General features: G+C 43.1%; 3 protein-coding genes across 5 annotated transcripts; all 3 read right to left on the bottom strand.

The window, feature by feature from the left end:
- Window positions 1-1,576: 1,576 nt before the first annotated feature.
- On the bottom strand, window positions 1,577-3,827 carry nat14 (N-acetyltransferase 14 (GCN5-related, putative)). 3 transcript variants are annotated; one of them, XM_010788451.1, is made up of 4 exons: window positions 3,685-3,827; window positions 3,055-3,212; window positions 2,653-2,958; window positions 1,577-2,533 (listed from the first exon to the last, which is right to left on the bottom strand). In XM_010788451.1, the coding sequence occupies exons 2-4, from the start codon at window positions 3,133-3,135 to the stop codon at window positions 2,087-2,089; spliced, it is 834 nt and encodes a 277-aa protein (XP_010786753.1). In that variant the 5' UTR covers window positions 3,136-3,212; window positions 3,685-3,827; the 3' UTR covers window positions 1,577-2,086. The 3 variants fall into 3 exon arrangements, with proteins under 3 accessions (XP_010786753.1, XP_010786754.1, XP_010786755.1); XM_010788452.1 differs by lacking the exon at window positions 3,685-3,827 and adding an exon at window positions 3,373-3,663; XM_010788453.1 differs by lacking the exon at window positions 3,685-3,827 and adding an exon at window positions 3,383-3,663.
- Window positions 3,828-4,034: 207 nt separating this feature from the next.
- znf628 (zinc finger protein 628) lies at window positions 4,035-12,229 on the bottom strand. The gene is made up of 9 exons (XM_010788450.1): window positions 12,116-12,229; window positions 11,141-11,700; window positions 10,781-10,853; window positions 9,763-10,686; window positions 9,021-9,191; window positions 8,568-8,901; window positions 7,664-7,818; window positions 6,965-7,207; window positions 4,035-6,839 (listed from the first exon to the last, which is right to left on the bottom strand). Exons 2-9 carry the CDS (start codon window positions 11,527-11,529, stop codon window positions 4,866-4,868), a joined length of 4,263 nt encoding a protein of 1,420 aa, XP_010786752.1. The 5' UTR covers window positions 11,530-11,700; window positions 12,116-12,229; the 3' UTR covers window positions 4,035-4,865.
- A 1,713-nt stretch (window positions 12,230-13,942) lies between these two features.
- il11a (interleukin 11a) lies at window positions 13,943-18,351 on the bottom strand. Its single transcript, XM_010788449.1, has 5 exons — window positions 18,284-18,351; window positions 17,338-17,495; window positions 14,543-14,638; window positions 14,262-14,423; window positions 13,943-14,122 (listed from the first exon to the last, which is right to left on the bottom strand). The coding sequence occupies exons 1-5, from the start codon at window positions 18,288-18,290 to the stop codon at window positions 13,943-13,945; spliced, it is 603 nt and encodes a 200-aa protein (XP_010786751.1). The 5' UTR covers window positions 18,291-18,351.
- Window positions 18,352-18,823: the final 472 nt, after the last annotated feature.

Raw genomic sequence — 18,823 nt, 5'->3', positions numbered from 1 at the left:
GAACCATCAGATGCTGTCACCCGTCCTTGCCAAATGAGGATGTGTATTATTTTGTTCTCGTCTTTTCCTTGCTCTGTCTGTTTTAGCTCTGGCCCAGTCTGCTCCCTCAGTGGCACTGCATGCAGGCATCCTGCTTTCCCATGACTCCCCTCACCCTCCCATGCACTCTGTGGTTTGGGGAATTCACCGTTTCCCAGGGTGGCTGTTTTTGGAGCTCATCTGTGTGTATGTGTGTATGTGTGTGTGTTAGCCATCTGTATGAGCATGTCATTAACACAGTCTATATGTTATACTTCATCTGGAACAGATTTATCTAATTTATCCTTTGATTGTGTGGTGCCCCAACATTTAGAGTGATTCATGTCTATGTGTCTGCATGCTCTGAGCGACCTCACTTCATATTGCATTACTCTGACGGTGCACTAAACTTAATGTCTCTGAACATTTGATCTTGTGTGCATGTCTATTTTCTCAACTTCAAGAGGCCGATCAAATGCCAAACTATATGTAACCACTTCCCACCCAGCTCTCTGGGTTTGAACAAAGTTGACCAAGGTCATCTCACAGTCACACATGAACGCTCATGTGCACTACTACTCCCCTGATGTGTGTATGTGTGTGTATGTGTGTGTGTGTGTGATGGAGTACAATATGGCCAGACACAGCTGTGCATTTAACCCAGTCAGGAGCAGAAACCGAATGAAGGAAATGCCCAGTCATACTTTCCAAAACCCACCCGCCCACACCCTGAACACGCGCACACAAACACTCACACACAGCCATACCGTGCAGACACACATGACCACAGTCACAAACAGACTTTCTTTCCAGTGTGTGAACTCACATCTGTTTCCTAACAGCAATAATAGCTACAGATAGTTTGTACAGATTGGGCGGGTAGTGGACCGGCTAACAGGTGTCTGCTCTTTGACAGTCATGAAGAAACAACCTGATGATGACCAAGAAGTGGCCGACGTAAAAACACAGCTTTCACAAGGTGAAAATGACCCGACCACACACTTACTCATGTATGTAACAACACTGTTATGTTACTGGGTGTCTCAGCTCTTTTCATCAAAGTTAATTAAAGGACAGGGATTTTCCACTACAGCGTGCGTGATTGAGTTTGAAGTAAAGTATACAGTAGGCCTATATTTGTCTTCCCATCAGGTGAGATATGCCTCTTTCCAACACAAATTAACATTGTAAAAACATCCTGTGGTGTTCATCTGCGGCACATTGATGCTATACTGACACCGCCTGAGGTTAGCAGGAGGTAGATGCGCAATCCAGCCGTGAGGGCTGCTAACCATTTTAAGGTTAGCCTCAGTCTGGGGCTGTGTGCATTTCCCCACTTAGTCACATAAACTGCAAACCACACACACTCCGGAGTCAGGGCATCTCTATGCTTGTATTGTATCTCACCTGCTGTTTAAATATAAAAGGAAATTAGTTTAGAGACACTATTTTCCAAATTGACATACATTTGTGAGATTTTTCATGAGTTTCTTTATAAATTCACATGAAGGAATACAAATATTAGTAATGAGGTGGGGATCATTGTTTTTGCAGACTCATGTACCCACATACTGTACGTAACGGTGAGCAACGGCAGTGAAGGAGCGCAGAAAGATAAAAGCAAATTCAAGCTGCAGATTCACACAAACAACACTTCCTATACGGTAACTGCACATCTGTATGGTCACACACACACACACACACACACACACACACACACACACACACACACACACAATGATTCTGGGAAAGGTCCACACTTTACCATTTTAAGGAAAGAAACATGTTACATCAATATGTTTTTCATTTTATTAAAAATAATGAGAAAACAGCATGACTCTGGCTCAATTATGTTTTTTGGAGTGGGTTTAAGAGGGATGGTTCTTTATATGACGAAAAGGTAAAAAATATACTTAACACTAGCAAATCCGGAAATAAATATTGGGATAAATAACACGTATATATAATAAATTATGAAATCACACAAAAGCACTTAAACAAAACACTGACACATTCCGCAGAGATCCACAGTGTCTTTTCGTCCCTCCGTGAGGCCATCACCATTAAACTACAGGTCTTTGTAAAACACTTTAGTGAGGGGGTGTCCCAGAAAGCCTCTCTCTGGAGTCTCAAGCTTATTCTTCTCAAAATCTTCTTCATCATCAGTCCCCTCCCCAATTTGTCGGTAGCCCAGCTTCCTGAAGAAGGCCTCACCCAGCTTGGAGGGGAAGGGGACATGTGTGTACACCCGGAGGGCTCCAGCCTCCATCTCTCTCTGCTCCAGACTGTGGACAAGCAGCCGGCCCAGGCCCTCTCTGCGGTACCAGGACCCCGTCACCACCCTACAGATCCTCCTGATGTCCGCACGCTTCTCACTCTCTCTGAAAATACAGCCCAGGATCTCACCATCGCAGTCTGCCACCCAGACCAGCCCTGCTTCCTGCTCCCTCTCTGGGGAGACATTCTCTGTCGGCAACTCTTTGTCCTTGTCTTTGGGTGTGATTTTGCGCCTTGGCTGAGTAAAAGAAAATATTATTACAAAAATAAGTAGAAGTTGGATTATTTGTCTGCAACATATTCCCTAGATGTAATGGAAAACTACCGAAACACTTTCCAGCAAATCAGGAGACTAACCTTTTTAGTCCCTGGTGTCTTGCCACTGATCCTAGAGAAGGGATTTGGCAGTGTTTCGTCCTGTGTCCCTCTGTAGCTGCTACCCACATAGTCCCAGTAGGGGCGGCTGCTGCCAAGAACCCCTGTGGACCGCGGCATGGTGATCTTGAGAAAGATAATTAGCAGGAAGACAGGAATAGCAAGAGCCAGGATAAAGGAATGGACAAGGCAGCGCAGGACTGACGAGATAACAGCCAGGATGAAGAGGCAGAGCGGACGAGTGAGGACGTGGAGGATGAGACGGTTTTCTGTGCCCTCGCAGCCCTCCTGGCAAGTTTAAGAAAATATTAAAAAATAAACATCACAAGGGGTCATTTCCCACCACTATGAAAGCAGTCACTCTAAAACGTATATTGTACAAACCTTGATGAGGGATTTGACCATCTCTATGTCGTCCTCCTTCATCCTCCGCATCACCACCTTGTCCAGCTCCAGCCTCACCATGTTTAGACTTTATGATCTAACAGCAGGATTGCTGCACCACTGTGGCTACACACATCCACACAGTGTGCACAGAGACCCTACAAACACATATAAAGAGGTCATGGGCAGAAGGATATTATGATTTCATGGTGAGAGTGAAATGCAACTTTGGGATATTTGATTCTAAAACATACATATATATAATGAATACTATTTTAGACTGACGGACTGGTTAGTGCCTTATTGTTTAATATATACCATGACACACATGCTGTAGTTGAAAGGGGTCATCGATAAACCTCCAATGCAGTAGTCTTCGCCTACAAAGAGCCAGTAGTTGCAATGTCACACACACCCACGCTGGCTCCAAACAAAGACAGATGGGGATTATGGAGGATTTGAAGCATGTGTGTCACCATCACTCAGTGCTTGTCACGCTATGCTAGCTTTCATTTGCAAGTTATCGGAGAACATCGATACTAAAAATACCTAATTCACATCCTTATATGGTTGTAACGCAGCGTTGACACATGCAGACCCCTGCCCCTGCTCTGGACCCGTTACACTTACCTTTTCCGTCACGCTGCTCACATTTAAATGAAAATAGATTTTTTTTTTAAAACACTGCATGTATCCCTCAGTTTGTTGTGAAGCCTGTGCAGGATCGGCACGTTTGATTGGATGTCCTGAGTCGCTTTTGCGCAAAATCAGGGATTCTGAAAACCAACGTACTCTGCTTTACGTCTCGTTGCACGTTTTCAGTGTGTCGGTCTACGACATTTGCGTAAACACAATCTGCCCCACGTAAAGTATACGTGAATAGCGAATGCAACGTAACAACATAAACAGCGAAGCATATGCAATGACATTTAAACAGTGTGTTTTGAAAGGATACAAACTTAAACTATTGTACAAGTAGATGTAGAAAGTGAAAAAAAGTACATTTATTCAACCTTACGTACAAATTTGAGGTCCTTTTACTTTACCTCAGTATTCCTCTCCTTCATGCTACTTAATAGTTAACAATCCACTACATTTTAGAGGAAAGCAATCATTTAGTTCAAATCTTTAGTTACTTTAAAGATGTTCTTTGATAATAGAACATATACAATACAAATTGCCCCCGCCATTACCAGCTGCAACATTAAAGTGATGCAGACCTTAATGCATACACAATTATAATCCAATAACATATTATTATGGAAAGGGGAAGTCTGTATGAGAACTTTTGCTTTTGTTACTTCAAGTATTTTTGATGCCGATATTTATTTTTACTTAGTTAAGATTTTGAAGGCAGGACGTTTACTACAGAGTATTATTTGTACACTGTGGTATTAGTACTTTAACTAAAATATCTGAACACTTATTCCACCATTGATTACAAGAAAGCAAAACAATGCAAATGTTGAAAGGTATTGACATATGTATTAATAATTAATTACTATTAACATTGTGAAGAAAGTGGGCCATGTACAACATTCACAAATAAAGTATTTACTTAATTAACAAACTGCCAGTAACAGTATCAGTATCATTTAAACTAATATATTGAGGAATATTCCAAGGTCCATGTACAGCCTATTTAAATGTATAACATTTCTAGTTTGTGGCACCATGGGATTACAACACAGTACTCCTTTAACTTCATTTTCTTCCCCAGCTCCAGGAGAACTTAAACTAAAGTGCTAACACACTGCTCCCACAGTTAAGCATTCACTCACACACACTTTTCTTCTCTAACATGCACACTTTTAGTTAGAGAACTGCATCTCTTTAGAGTTAGATATAGGTCCATTTCTTGTTGCGTCCTCATTTGACGTCTGTACTTCTACATTGGATGCAGAGTCTACTTCATTTACAGTCTTTTCATTTGCCTCAGCCGGTACACTCTCATATTTCACTTCACGCCTCTGTGAGATCTCCCCATCCCCTCCTCGCTCCATTCTTCCATCTCTTAAACTACTAGTGCTGACCTCAATTATGACAATTTCCTCTCCATTTCCCAGTTGAAATAAGCCTTCCATGGATCCTCTGCCATCCTCCATCCTGCCAGTTGCAGCATGACAATCTGTCCCTTCTTCTCCCATCATTCCCCCTTCACCTTCTATCAGGGCTATCATCTGCATACCTTCCTCACTTTCCTGCTCTATTTTGGTCTCACCACCTAGTTCGAACACGACCTCCTGCCCATCAAGTGGCACCAAACTTTGGGTAGGAGTGCAGGAAAGCTGCAGGCTGGTTTCTTGCCCTTGGCTGAAGGTCGCAGCAGATGGCCCGTCGTCCTGTGCATCGGTGTGGAAATGAAGGACATAAGACTCTCCCTGGCCGCTTTTCTCTCCTGTCTGCGTCTCCCCCTGCTTTCCTTCACTCCATTCACGCAGAAGTGACATCATCCCTCCCTTATCTTCCCCCTTTGCTCCTTCCCCTTCTGTCTTGAACTGCAACACAAGTGATTTCCCCTCTTCACCCATTCCATCGGCCTCACCTGATGCTTCCCCGTCAAACTGTAACACGTATGAATGCCCACCCTCCTCCATATTCATCCCCTCTTTGGGCCTTCCTTTATTATCAAAACATAACACAAACTGTTTCCCTGACATGTTTTCCCCTGTTCTTATGTTCCCCAAAGTGGTATGAGTAGCGGGGCCAGGAGTAGAAACTGATGTTGTAGTTAATGTGGTGGCTGGTGTAACCATAGTAACAGATGATGTGGGTCCTGAGGGGTCCAGTGTGGAGGCTGCATTAATGGAGGATGAAAGGATTTGGACGGCAGTGCAAGATGTTGTGGATACAGATGATGGTGATGTGTTAGCAGCAGTAGTGATGGTGTTTGAGACGTTACAGTTTGTTCCTGACGGAGCTCCACCTGCAGTCTGACTGGCAGGAACTGCTGGAGGTTGCTGAAGAGCAGCTTTGGGTTTGCGTCCCCGTCTGCCCCGAGCAGTCCGTGTGCTTTTCCCCAGTATGGGCTTGTTTAGCAGGGAGTTGGCTGGCAAAGTGTGCGTGGCAACAGGAGTGTTTGCATTGCTATTATTGTTGGTGATTATAAACCTGGTCTGTTGCTGCGATATGGAGTGAAAGGGGGATATCCGAGTCTGTGTTTGGTTTAGGACGGGCTGGAGTGCCTGGATAGTCTGAAGCACCGGGAGAGGCTCAGGAGCTGGTGGAGGGTGGTTACCCGTGGGGACGAGAATCCAGCTTGACTGGCTGTCATTGCTGGAGGGACACTGTACCAGGAAAAAGTTTTGGGGCTGAGACGGAGGTGGAGGTGGTGGAGGAGGAAGAGGGAGGGCCGGTGGAGGGGAAGTGAGAGGGATGAGCTGCAGGCCGCTGGTTGTCTGAATCATAAAGTAGTTCTGGGAGGTGTTTGGGGGAATATTAAGTACTGGTTGAGAAACTATCAGGCTGCCTTGGTTTCCTGAGGTTTCCAGGGTGATGGGGTTGAGCAGGGTGGTCGTGGTTGTTACTCCCCCAACACTGGCTTTCACAGCCACTCCATCTTTACCTACACCACTGGCGCAGGGCATAGGAACGCCACTGCCATGGGTGCGGATGTGCCTCTGCAGGTAGGAGTGCATGACAAACTCCTTAGAGCAGTACGGGCATTTGAAGTCCTTGCTTGAGGAGTGTGTGCGAAGGTGGAGCTGGAGGTTGGAGGAGTGTGTAAAGCTTTTATTGCAGTGTGTGCACTGAAAAGGTCTCTCTCCAGAATGGGTGCGTTCATGCTGATAACAAAAACAATTAGACATGAGAAGAAGGAAGACGTATTAAGATCACAATTTGTTATTTCCATCAAAAAAGTGAAGACTCTACATGAGTTCTTAGCTGAAACTGTGCCGGCATTACTGACCTGTTTCAGGTTTGACGTCTGGGAAAAAGACTTTGAGCAGATGGAGCAGGTATGAGGCCGCAGCCCAGAGTGCATCTGACTGTGTCTACGCAGGCAGCTGGTGTTTTTGAATGACTTTCCACACTCCTTACACACATATGGCCTCTCGCCGGTGTGCTGCCGCAGGTGGTACTGGTAGTGAGAGCTCCATTTGAAGGTGAGAGGGCAGTGAGGGCACTGGAATGCCCGAACGCCTGTGTGTACCTGGGTAAAGTCATTGAAAAAAACGTATTGGTGTTATGTTTTGCTTAAGTTGCTCCTTTTTGAATGTACTATTCAATTATTTTTACAGTAGAAAAAAAAATTGTAATAGTTTTTTTCCCATAAGAGCTAAATGCAACCAAAGACTTGCGACCAAGAAACATTTATGTCAACGATGCAATCAACAGTTACAACTGTTATAACACTGTTTGTGCAAAAAAAGCCATCGAGTCACAACAAAGTGTCAGTGAATTTTTCATTGACGGTATGTATTTTATTGCTTGCTTTTTTTTTTAGCTGATTGCATAGTTGTGAACCATTCTAGACTGCTGCATTCCCTGTAAACTACAAACATCATAATTTTTACGCTGACATAAATTATAAAATGTTGCTCCAAAGGATAGCTCTCTAATTTGGAGCCTTAATTTGTGTGTCCATTTCTGTCAACAAAAGCCTTACCCTCTGATGGATTGAAAGCAGAGACGACCTTTTGAAGCTCTTTCCACACTCGGTGCAGCGGTAGGGCCTTTCCCCAGTGTGATCCCTCATGTGATACTTCAGCCCCGATGAACCTTTGAAGGCTTTGCCGCACTCTGAACAGCGGTATGGCCTCTCTGTACCAAAGTGTGCAAACAGAGAATCACAAATGTGAACATTTAAACTAATAATGGCAATTAATACAGTAAAAAATGCAAGTGTTGTAGTAATTATCATGGAAAAGAAGATCCTTGTAAGCGTTAACCAATTTGATATTGGATATATTGCTGATAGCTTTGAAGGGGGAATGCATATCATACCAAAACAAATGAACATATTCAGAGTATATGCAGGAATCCTGAAGTCAAATGTAATGCCTTTTAAGACCTTCTTTAAGACCCTTTCCATACATTTTAAGACCTCATTGCCACTTGGAGTTTTAACCGGTTACATTGGCGACACACTTTGCCTCACATTGACTATATACAGTATTGATTGTCCTTCCTCCTTATCTTCCAACCATTTGGACGCAAACTTGCATTTCTCCATAACGATGTTGTTTAACAACCGGCGTAAACGGACCTTCGCGCTATCAAGCAGTGAGCGTGCGATGTCCTGTTCAGATGACGTCAAATCCAACGGGATGCCATAAGTAAACTACAATTTGGACAATTTATATACTTATTGAAAACAAGCTACAAAATGTAATACCTTGGAAAATGCGGTTTAATATTTTTTAATAGCCTTAATTTTCGCTAAATTGATTTATCAACTTTTAATACTTTTTAAGACCCCGCGGACACCCTGATGTTTCTTGTCTCATATTGTCTTTTCTTCAGTCAAATCTCAATGTCTTGTGTCTGCCCTGCTATGGAAATATATTTACCTCCAACAAGAGCACTCTTGCTGGCTCCCGTCTTTTTGGGGGCTTTTGGTGGTTTGGCCGGTTGTACCTCGTGCTCCTCGCCGACAGTAATGATGTCAACATGGATCTCCCTCGGGTCTCCCTGCTGCTTGTCAGCATGGCTGGGAGAGGAGGGAAGGGGGAGAGACAGAGAAAGGGAGGGAGGGCACACTATCTCAGCCTCGGCCTCAGCTAGGAGACGTTGCTCAGGCGTGTGGGAGTGTTGGTGGGTGAGGAGTGAGGAGAGAAGGGGGAAGGAGCGGTCGCAGGCCGAGCAGCTGAACTGGGAGCGGGACTGTGAGGAGAGGGAGTGTATCTGGAAAAACAAAAGGGGAACACAGGAGGCACATATTATTCCAGGATAGAGAAATCAAAATGTAGGGTATAAATCTCAGTGCTGTCATTTGAATACCAGTGTTAGAAGGTCCTTCTCACCAGTGATACATGTCTATTGAGGCCTCCACTTGTCTTGAAGGTCTTATTGCAGTAGCCACACGATAGCCCAGCCCATGTGGTTCTGGCCTCTGGCTGAACGGCCTCCGAGCTCTGAGTCACCTCGGTGAAGCTCTGCAGCAGGTCATACTGGGCCTGGGAGGTGCCCAAATTCTGAGGACAAACCAAAGGGAAGTTACACATGAAACAAATCTTCAGATCCTAAGCACTTTATAGAGGGATTATGTATTATTTAGATTCATTCAAATTAGATTATGTAGACAGATAAGTGTTTTTCTAATTACCTTCAAGAGTATGCTCATTCTATTCCATATCACATTAAACAGGATATGTTTTATTTAGTTTAATTTATTTCAAATATGTTTTTAATCGATAGTATAGTAGTTTGTATCATTATCAAGGTTTAGTCTATTTTATTTTAATAAATATTCATTTCTAAGTGTCATTAGAAATGTTCTAATATTAACTGTTCTTTTTTCGACAAGTGTTTATCACAGATTTATGATAGCCGCATTAAGCAGGAATCTGGCTAGCAAGCTAAAGAAGGAGATCCCATTTATACCCCTACCTACTTTCTTCTAATTGGTCAATTGTTATTTAACCAGGTAAGACAGCCCTCAATGACAATAAAACCAGACCTGTTTGAATTGCTAATCAAATTGCTAAATCCTCTTATAAAGTAGTTCTATCAATCTCTTCTTACAGTAATCCGTTTAATACTTACTGTATCTGCTGCCCCCGTCAGTCCAAGAAGCACCTCTGTAGTGTGTCCATTTTCAGCCGCTGTGGTCGTCTCCACCACCTCCTCAAAATCAGCCAGCAGGTGACCAGCTCCCACCAGCCCATCCCCAACCTCCATCCCTGCTCCAGACCCTGCCTCTCCACCAGCACCGCTTCCCTCTGGAGCCATATGGTTGACCTGGTGTTCCTCTAGATCTGTCCGCGTGCCAAAGTTGTGGCTGCAGCTGCCGCAGCTGTACAGCAGCAAACTGGCACCGGTGTCTGTGCTCAGGTGAACCTCCGTCCCGATGGCCCTAGATGTGTACATGCCTTCCCCGGAGGAGGTGAGAGTGAGCTGGGGAAGAAGGCTTGAATTCTGTCCGGACGGGGTGGTCGACAGAAACACTTCTTCCATCCCCACCCCAACTCCATCAGTTCCCTCCTGGCTCACAAATCCCACCATGTCCGTCAACATGGACGATGTCACTTCCTCTGATCCTACCAAAATCTCCACTATCTCACTTCCCTTCTTGGCAGCACCTCCACTCTTTCCCTCCTTTCCTCCTGGGTTCGAGTGCGAGTTCTTGTGAAGGGCGAGATTTGACGAATGCGTGAAGCTTCGTCCACACTCCCCGCAGATGTAGGGCCTCTCACCTGTATGGATCCTCATGTGCTGCCTTAGGTTGGTAGATTGAGTGAAGGATTTGTTACACACTGTGCAGGTGTAAGGCTTGAGACCAAGGTGGACGTTCTTGTGTCGCCGCAGACTGCTCGAGTTTTTGAAGGCCTTGGGGCAGGTGTCACACGGGTATGGACACTCTCCAGTATGCTGGCGCAGATGATACTGGTAATGAGAGCTCCATTTGAAAGTCAGTGGGCAATAAGGACACAAGAAGGTACGTACTCCAGTGTGGACACTCTGATGGACCTGGAGACAGAAAGAGATGTGAATGCATCTGTAAGTGATTCTTTTTCCCTGAGGAAATCATTGTTTATAAAAATGCCTTTATTTGACATCTCACCTGGAGCAGAGAGGAGCGTTTGAAGGCTTTTCCACACTCCTGACATTTGTAAGGCTTCTCCCCTGAGTGAGACCTGAACAATTGAAATATTTAAGAAGATAACCCAATCAATTACAACAATCAACAGATGTGACACATAATACATAGAAAATATATGCAACACTTTATTTATGGTTTGTCATATACACTGACATAGTCTTGCACCATGTATAGCTGTTAATGGATTACACTACTTTGAGTTTTCCTCAATTTGGACACTTGTGCCTCTCTCCTATTCACTTCAATAAGGATGGGACTTCACAACTGTACAGTAACAGTGTAACCATTGTAAAGGTGGTAAAATAGTTCCATTATGGTTACCGTTGGTGGTAGAGCAGAGCAGAGGAGCCCTTGAAGGCCTTGGGGCAGAGGTTGCAGCGGTATGGTCTCTCATTGTTGTGACTCCTTTGGTGATGGGTGAGCCTGGAAGACCACCTGAAGCTCTTCCCACAATCCATACACAGGAAGGGATGGTCCGTCTGCTCGGGCTGCTGAGGTGGGTCCGGCATAGAGGACGCAACCATGTCCAGAACCACCTCTACCTCACGTTCTACTACTCCCTTGTCTCCCTCCACCATCTCTTCTCTGTCCCTATTGTCCTCACCATCCTCTCCAGAGCCAAGAAGGGATGAAGGGAAAGGAGAAAGGGAGGCAGCGGACTGAGATGGTAAGAGTTCTGCTTGGACCACCAAGGCCACAGTGTTAGCCATTTCCAGAGTAATCTGGCAGCAGATGAGGGGTGTTTCTTGGCAGCAGGTGTGGATCAGTTTTGGGGCAGTATCATAGCTTTTCTTTCAGCTTTCCTTCATTGATGGTTTATTTCCATTGTTGTTCTCCCTGTCAGCCACATCAGCTGTCCAAAGTTGAAGCTCAGGATGAGTCTGACAAAGCGTGAAATGGAAATAAATACAGTATAATTAGTTGATAATTCCTGGTGAGAATGTTCCCTTTAAATCCCCCCACCTTCCCTCCAGTCTCTGAACCTGCACCCCCTCCCTCCCTCCCTGCTGTCTTTCCTCTGGCAATCAGTCCGATTCTGTCCGACCCCGCAGTGCGGTGCTTGCTAGCAAAACACACAGAAGCTACAGCTAGGTTACACATGAAGCTAATCCATAACTATATTCAAATGTAATCAAACCAACAAAAACGACGCACAGAACATATCAGTGTTAACAGTATCAACAAATACAACTACTGGCCTTCATTTAAAGCTAAACTAGCCTCCATCAATGCGTAATATCGTGGTTAAACCGCTCGATAAAGATGTGCATAAATACAGGCTGAAGCAGTACTCACCGGGCATCTTTAACTCATCTTTAGCGTTATTGTTGATATTATAATAATGGAAAAAGGTACTGCAGTGCTAATCCACACAACCTTAACAATAAACACAGCGCATACTAACAGCAGTTCTCCACCCGATGCCGCCTCCTAAGAACAGCGAAGGTGATTGGCTGTTAGTATACATTAGATGCGCTACTACTATTGGTTAAGAGCTTCAACAGACAGATTGACGGCTTAAAAATATATTTTTTAACTTTAAATTGAGAGTAAATAACCTATCGATGTTGTGCCTAGACTACTACATCTCAAACATTCATTTGTTAATCTTTTTTCACAAACAATATGTTTGCGTTTTTTCTGACATTAGCGCACAGACTTCTGGGTAACGTAGTATCTGCATGTCTGCCCATCTCCCATAATTGACACTAGATGCTATGGTAGTTCGTTCACGGTTTTCAAAAAATATACTCAAATTCATTGTGCACATTCTTTAGTATTTATTTCACCAAGGCACATATTTCACATTGAGGCCAATCAGTGTGTGGAAGAGGCATCTTGATGTTATGACAATAATTTAAACATGATGGTATAATAATAGTAAATAAGAATACAAACTGTATAAAAGTACAAAAATAGTGGAGACTTGCTCCACTGCAGCACAAATAAATAGTTCCACCAAATTACTTAAATAAATAGTCAATACTGTAACAAATACTAGAATAGGAATGAACAAACATTATAGTGATAAAGTTGGTAAAGTAATCTACATTATAATTTTAGAAAAACAACAAAATACACAAAAGCGTTGTATACAACAATTTACATTCTTGTACACGTATGTACACCTGTACAAAACATAGTGTCACAATACATAGTATTTTAAGGCTTTGGGTGTATAACTAACAAAAACAAACTTTTCTTCCCCAAAGCACAGGTTCAAAATCAGCCATCTGACTCATCCAAGAGGTTAATCCTGACAAGTTTGTGCAAAGGATCTAATCAGGTCCATCAGTGCTCAACAACAGGGCACATTCATACAACTCAACCACAACCCCATGTGCCTCCCTATGCAGAATGCGAGAAACAAACAATAACAATAGAGAGTAAAACAGAAATTATTCACTTATCTTCGATACCATTTTACATTTTTATAAAAATACAATTAATTTCAATGTATACGTTAAGACATGGCACGCTTAACATTGTTACTATAAGGGCACTGTAAGTACTGTAAGATCATTGAAAACCTTGGCTTTCCCATATGAATGCTACATCTACTGGAAGAATCATTGGCTAAAGAAATACACAAATGCAAAGTAGATTAATTTAAATAAAAGTCAGGAAGTGCTACTGTGTTTTTTTTTGAGGATCAGTGAGACACAAGACAATAAAGAAAGATTACAGAGATGTGGGCAAACAAATTCACGTTAATACAGAAATAAGGATAAGAGTGACACATTACAACTTTTAATAAATAAAATTAAATAAATTACTAACAGTTAATAAATAAATAAATACATAAATAACAAGTTCATTTACAAGGCCTTTAGGAGAGAGTTTGGGGAATCATGACATTGTAGTTAAACTGGCACTTTTTATAACAGAAATCTTGAAGGTGTTGGCAGCTTGCCGCAGTATAGCTTATCCTTATTGGCTCTGATGGTGAAACATTCTTCAACACACATGTCGTAGTTTGAAGTTTGGGCCTTTTAAGGGATGCTAAAGACTACAGTGCATACTGACATGGTCCTAATTCCTCCTTGGCTGAGGCGGAACTCCATGTGTCCTCACTGTCGCTGCAGCAGTGTAGTTGAGAGGAAATAAATGGAGCTTTGAGCGTCATTGTACTGCAGTGACTTTGGGCTTGAGGATAAGGAATGCTCTGTATGCCCAATCACAGAAGAGCTTGAAATGTTGAAGAAGCTCATGGGTGGACTGCAGGACATCAAACTGAAAGGGGAGGTGAGGGGGGAGGGAGGGGGTCGCCTGAGTCAGCCTTGGTGCTTCAACTCTCAGCATCTGGAGGAGAGACAAAGGGAACAAGGATTAGGAAACAATTTAATTTAGTACATTTAGGTATTAGAATAGAAGTCCCAGCTAGTTGAATATGATTGAAACATTCTAGAGAACTGAGAAGTATAGGGGGAACTGGCTTTACCTGACGGTGAAGCAGATTACTGAGAGATTTCATTTCTCTGATCATCTCCACCAGCTTGGGCAGCGCAGGGTGGTGGTGCTTCTTTGAAACCCTGTTGAGCCACTCAAAGTGATGCTCGTACAGCTTCAGGTCAGCGTGCAGCTGAGACAGTGTGGGCTTCAGCTGTAAACAACACAGACATACTTAGAGACAACGCATGGGTGTGGCAAGATTTAACAATGATAGAAACCAAACAGCCTCTCACTTCATGCACACACACACATAAATTATCAGAGCATTACCTCAAGGTTGGTGAGGTCATTGGCTGATCTGTTGCTCATTTCTGGCAGAGACCTGAACCTGTGGGGCTCCACGTCTGAGTCAAATGCATGCTCCCTCTGAAAGAGAAAACCAGACACAGAGTAACCCGTTAGTAATTTGCATCCGAGCAATTTTACTCATCCTGACACAAGTCACGGCACCATGAGGAAATAATTAGTCTAGCACCTCCATCGGATGACTGTTTTCTGTGCTTAGAGACAGTAGCTCCCACTGAGGGGAGTGTGGTTGATCGGGTCACTGTGAGTTCACCCACATTCGGCCTCCCCAAATGTCAACAATAAGAGCAAATGCCCTGAACCCACAGGATGTTTTCTACAGGGAGCGAGGATAACAACATATGCAGTGACTAAGAAAACTCCTAGTGGGACAGACAACACAGGGCTGTAGGGAAACTCCAGGGTCACAGCTATTAAAAGAGGGAATGACGCAGTACTGCTGCCCAGAGTTGTGTTGTAAACTACAACCAAACAGCAGATGTACTGCTAATTGTGTCCACCAGAGGGGGTTAAATAACCTGACTGCAGGTTCTACCTTACAAAGGCAGCTGTTCTCATCGGTAACATTTTAGCATTAAAGATGAGACTCAGAAATTAATGGGGGTAAATGGAGATGACTGGTGTGGCTTGCGTCATTGCCAATCACTAGAGCAACATAACAACATTAGGATGATGAGTGCTGAGAAATGTTTTGTGTAAACAGCTTGTGTGTGCCTGATGCTTCCTTAACCTGTTATGCAGTGTCCTACTGTTTGCCTCCAGTTGTTTATGTTGATGTTTTTAGTGATGAATGTGCCACATTGTCTGCCATGTCTCTCCATCATGCTTTCGTAAGAGCTCACTTATGTTTGTGGTCCAATGTTTTGACTTTGTTGCTTTTGTCAACTTACATCCCTTGCTCCCACCCTCTCCTCTCTCTCCCCCTTTCTCTGTCTCATACCAGGTGCACAAGCACATGCAACATCTCGTGCACATGTGCATGCATGCACACACATACACCACTAGCTTGTCATCTAGTTGGCTCTCTGATCTCTTCATCTCTTGTGGTTTTTGCTCCATCTTCCTCAGCCTTTAATTCTCCCTCTTATCCTTTATTTCTTGCTCTCTCCATCACAGATCATGACCTCACCCGACATAACTTAGTATCCAAACCTTTTTCTTCCTGAATGCAAATACTGGAATGTGATAAATCTTTTTCGATTTTTATCAGGTCACTTTGCTGTGGCGACCGAGAGCAAAACACTAAACACCGCACCTACACAACCATGACTATTTACAGAACCCGCAATGAACACACACACAGCCACAAAAATGCATACACACAAATGCATGCACCCATATACACATTTGCACCCATACAGCGAATGCATGCAAACACACACTGGCCAACCAAACACACACACACACACGCACAGTTATGTCGGAAAAAAACCTATATAGACCTATGTGTGTACACACTGATTTTTCTCTCTTTGGAGCATCAGGTTCATTGCGTTATGCAGGGACTTTCCATGGATTCCCATTTTATTTATCTTTCCAAACGTTGTCCTCTCTTCAGTGGAATTCCACACAATAAGGAAAAAAAAATTAAAATAAATCTTCCATGTAAGTGAACCCTGTCTAATACTGTCTCCGTCACCCTTTGATAATGCTTGTTTGTTCACATCTGGAACCCAGGTTACAGACCTCTGCTACACAATAGCCCTTAACATTGTTTTAAAGCAGCAATCCCACACACATGTACAGAACACACTCACACCTTCTGAACTCTATCAACTGACCAAGACTAGAGAGAGTATGTGGCTATTTTTGGTTTCATCCTCCGAACAAAGGAGTTTAACGATTTGCATAATGCAAAAATAGAATCTAGATCAGTCATGTGTTACCAAAGATCCATAGATATGATCCCGCTTTCTTTTCACCTGTTAAAACATAGTGTTGATACACACTTTGGCTGGAGCCAAATCTTGGCTGTGTTCTCAAATCTGATGTTCCTACCCACTTGACTGTCAACAAAATAAGATTTCCAGCCAGCTTTGTCAGATCGTGGACATTTTATTCAGGAGAAAAAAAACTCCTCCAACTCCATCCTCGCTTCCAGAGTCTAGCCGCAGAACATAAACATGTGTCTATGTAAACAGGCAAGTGATATACTTTGCTGTCATTTCACAGATGCTGATTTATTGTTCTAAATTAGTTTTAATGGGAGAACTGATTCCTAGAACTATGTTTTGCATTTTGATTACCTTGGCCACATCATGTATCCTGCTAGACCATCACTGTAAATGTGTGCTTACTCTCCTTAATTCCATAAAACATGATATTAATTATATTGCACCTGGCCTTGCCACCAAACTTCCTGCTACCGCCACGAGTCAGGTGACCGGGCAGACCAGGAGGTTGCTGAGTCAGACCTCCCCTCCCTACCGTGTCCAGTGTGGATTAAAAGTGAGATCACTCAGTCAAATCTCCCCTGAGGCTTTATGCTGCCTTGATCTAAGCATGCAACCAGTCTGTCATCAATGAAAGCTGCTTAAGTCAAACTCGTAAAGTCCTGAGAAAAAACCTAGTGTAGTTTCCACAACATTGTATAGTGCAAAGTAAGTGCAAGTAACATTAACACCAAAATCAAATTAGGGAACGATCAATCAAGCGCATCCTCTTCCACTTATCAATTCAATTAGCACAGGACAGCCAGGGCCTCATTGGCCTTTCATCCAATTAATAGCTGCAATCACCATGACGACACTTTCACTTACCAGCAGTTCTTGGGTGAGCTTCATTAGATTTTTGGTCTGATTGGACAGTTTATCCATGTCAGTGGGCCGCCGGGGTGGCACTGGAGAGGCAGACGTGAACACAGGCAGATGAGCCAATAGCAGCGAGAAGAGGAGGGATGAGGAGGAGTCAAGCAGCACTGTAGGGGAGGAACAAAACGGAAGCAATTAGTGGAGGGCTGCTGTCATCTCGCCATAATGATAATGACCTCAGGCCACGACTGTCAGCTCCAGGGGAAGATATTGCACCATAATATAAACAATAGCTCCAGACTTGGCAGAGGTTTCCTCAAGAGCTTCAGTGTCAGAGTCATGTTTTCACAGGCTTGATGCAAATAATTAAATCATTAAAAAGACAGGCTTTGACATTGAATATCACCATCACTCTTTTACTATAAGCAACTGCAATGAATGCTGCTGATTGTCACACCTGCAACTGGATAGGTACGTGAGTTGGTGGTATAAATTATATAGAGGCAGCCAAGTCAACTCTCCTAACAGTAAGCTCATTCATTCTTTTCCTTTCAAGTTCAAATACAAGGTAGACTAAGTATTAAAAGGAAACCACAGCGGTGTTGAAATGATGAATGCTTGATAATTACAGGTGAACCTCAAGAATCACAGCCAAAATAACACTGCAGGAGCATCTGAGCTGCCTGTCCTAGTGTAACTTTTAAAGTTCAGGGATCACAAAGGTGTCCATGCTCACTGTCAAGTCAATTGTTTAGAATTAAATTGTATCCATGGATACATATTTTAATTCAGCCTGCATATTAACGTCCCAATAGCTGTTAACAGTCACACAAACGTTAAAGACCCACAGTGTAATTAGATCATTTAAAAATAAAATAAAATATAAAAAGTTAAATAAATTATAAATAGCATCTGAATCACTTATGAATAAAAACACACTCACACAAACACTTACATTTCATATTTGGTTCGGATCCAAGGGATAAACCAGCAATCAAACGGTGGATAAATAAATAAATAGAAAGTTAATAAATAAATTGAACTCCGGAAATTGTCACGTGCTCCGGTTTCTTCTTCGCACTCTTCAGTCAGAGAGAGGAAGAAAGTTGTCAGGACGAGAGAGGATGAAGGAGAGCTGAGTGATGACTGAGGCACTCAGAGAGAGTAAGAAAAGGTAAAATAAATCAAACTTCCTGTCTTTGGTAAAGTTTGAGATGAGCCCTTGTAGTCTTTATGGAGAGCAGAGAGACACTTAGACAGTTTGGAGAGAGAGAGGTAAGAGAACTGCAGAGAGGGATGCGAGTGTGGTAAGTCCAAATTTTGCGCGCAGTGAAGTGTTTAGGCTTGTTTAAAACTTCCTTTATAAAGACGTCGGGCCTATGACACATCGGCAGTGACTCACTTCATTCATAAAAACACACACACACACACACACACACACACACACACACACACACACACACACACACACACACACACACACACACACACACGC

This window comes from Notothenia coriiceps, unplaced genomic scaffold, assembly GCF_000735185.1.
Source record: "Notothenia coriiceps isolate Sejong01 unplaced genomic scaffold, NC01 NC01_scaffold00031853, whole genome shotgun sequence".
NCBI lineage: Eukaryota > Metazoa > Chordata > Actinopteri > Perciformes > Nototheniidae > Notothenia > Notothenia coriiceps.
This window is presented reverse-complemented; position numbering and strand designations above follow the sequence as displayed.

Bases quoted from the DNA above. Each gene is read 5' to 3' on its own strand.
- nat14 (XM_010788451.1), bottom strand. From the start codon at position 3,135: ATGGTGAGGCTGGAGCTGGACAAGGTGGTGATGCGGAGGATGAAGGAG. The intron at 2,959-3,054 runs GTTTGTACAATA...TAAACTTGCCAG, and splicing joins TGGTCAAATCCCTCATCAAG to GAGGGCTGCGAGGGCACAGA. The intron at 2,534-2,652 runs GTTAGTCTCCTG...TCTTTTACTCAG, and splicing joins AGACACCAGGGACTAAAAAG to CCAAGGCGCAAAATCACACC.
- znf628 (XM_010788450.1), bottom strand. From the start codon at position 11,529: ATGGCTAACACTGTGGCCTTGGTGGTCCAAGCAGAACTCTTACCATCT. The intron at 9,192-9,762 runs GTAAGTATTAAA...GTTTGTCCTCAG, and splicing joins TGACGGGGGCAGCAGATACA to AATTTGGGCACCTCCCAGGC. The intron at 8,902-9,020 runs GTGAGAAGGACC...TTGTTTTTCCAG, and splicing joins TCAATAGACATGTATCACTG to ATACACTCCCTCTCCTCACA.
- il11a (XM_010788449.1), bottom strand. The intron at 14,424-14,542 runs GTAATGCTCTGA...TGTTGTTTACAG, and splicing joins ATGACCTCACCAACCTTGAG to CTGAAGCCCACACTGTCTCA. The intron at 14,123-14,261 runs GTAAAGCCAGTT...TCTCTCCTCCAG, and splicing joins GTAATCTGCTTCACCGTCAG to ATGCTGAGAGTTGAAGCACC.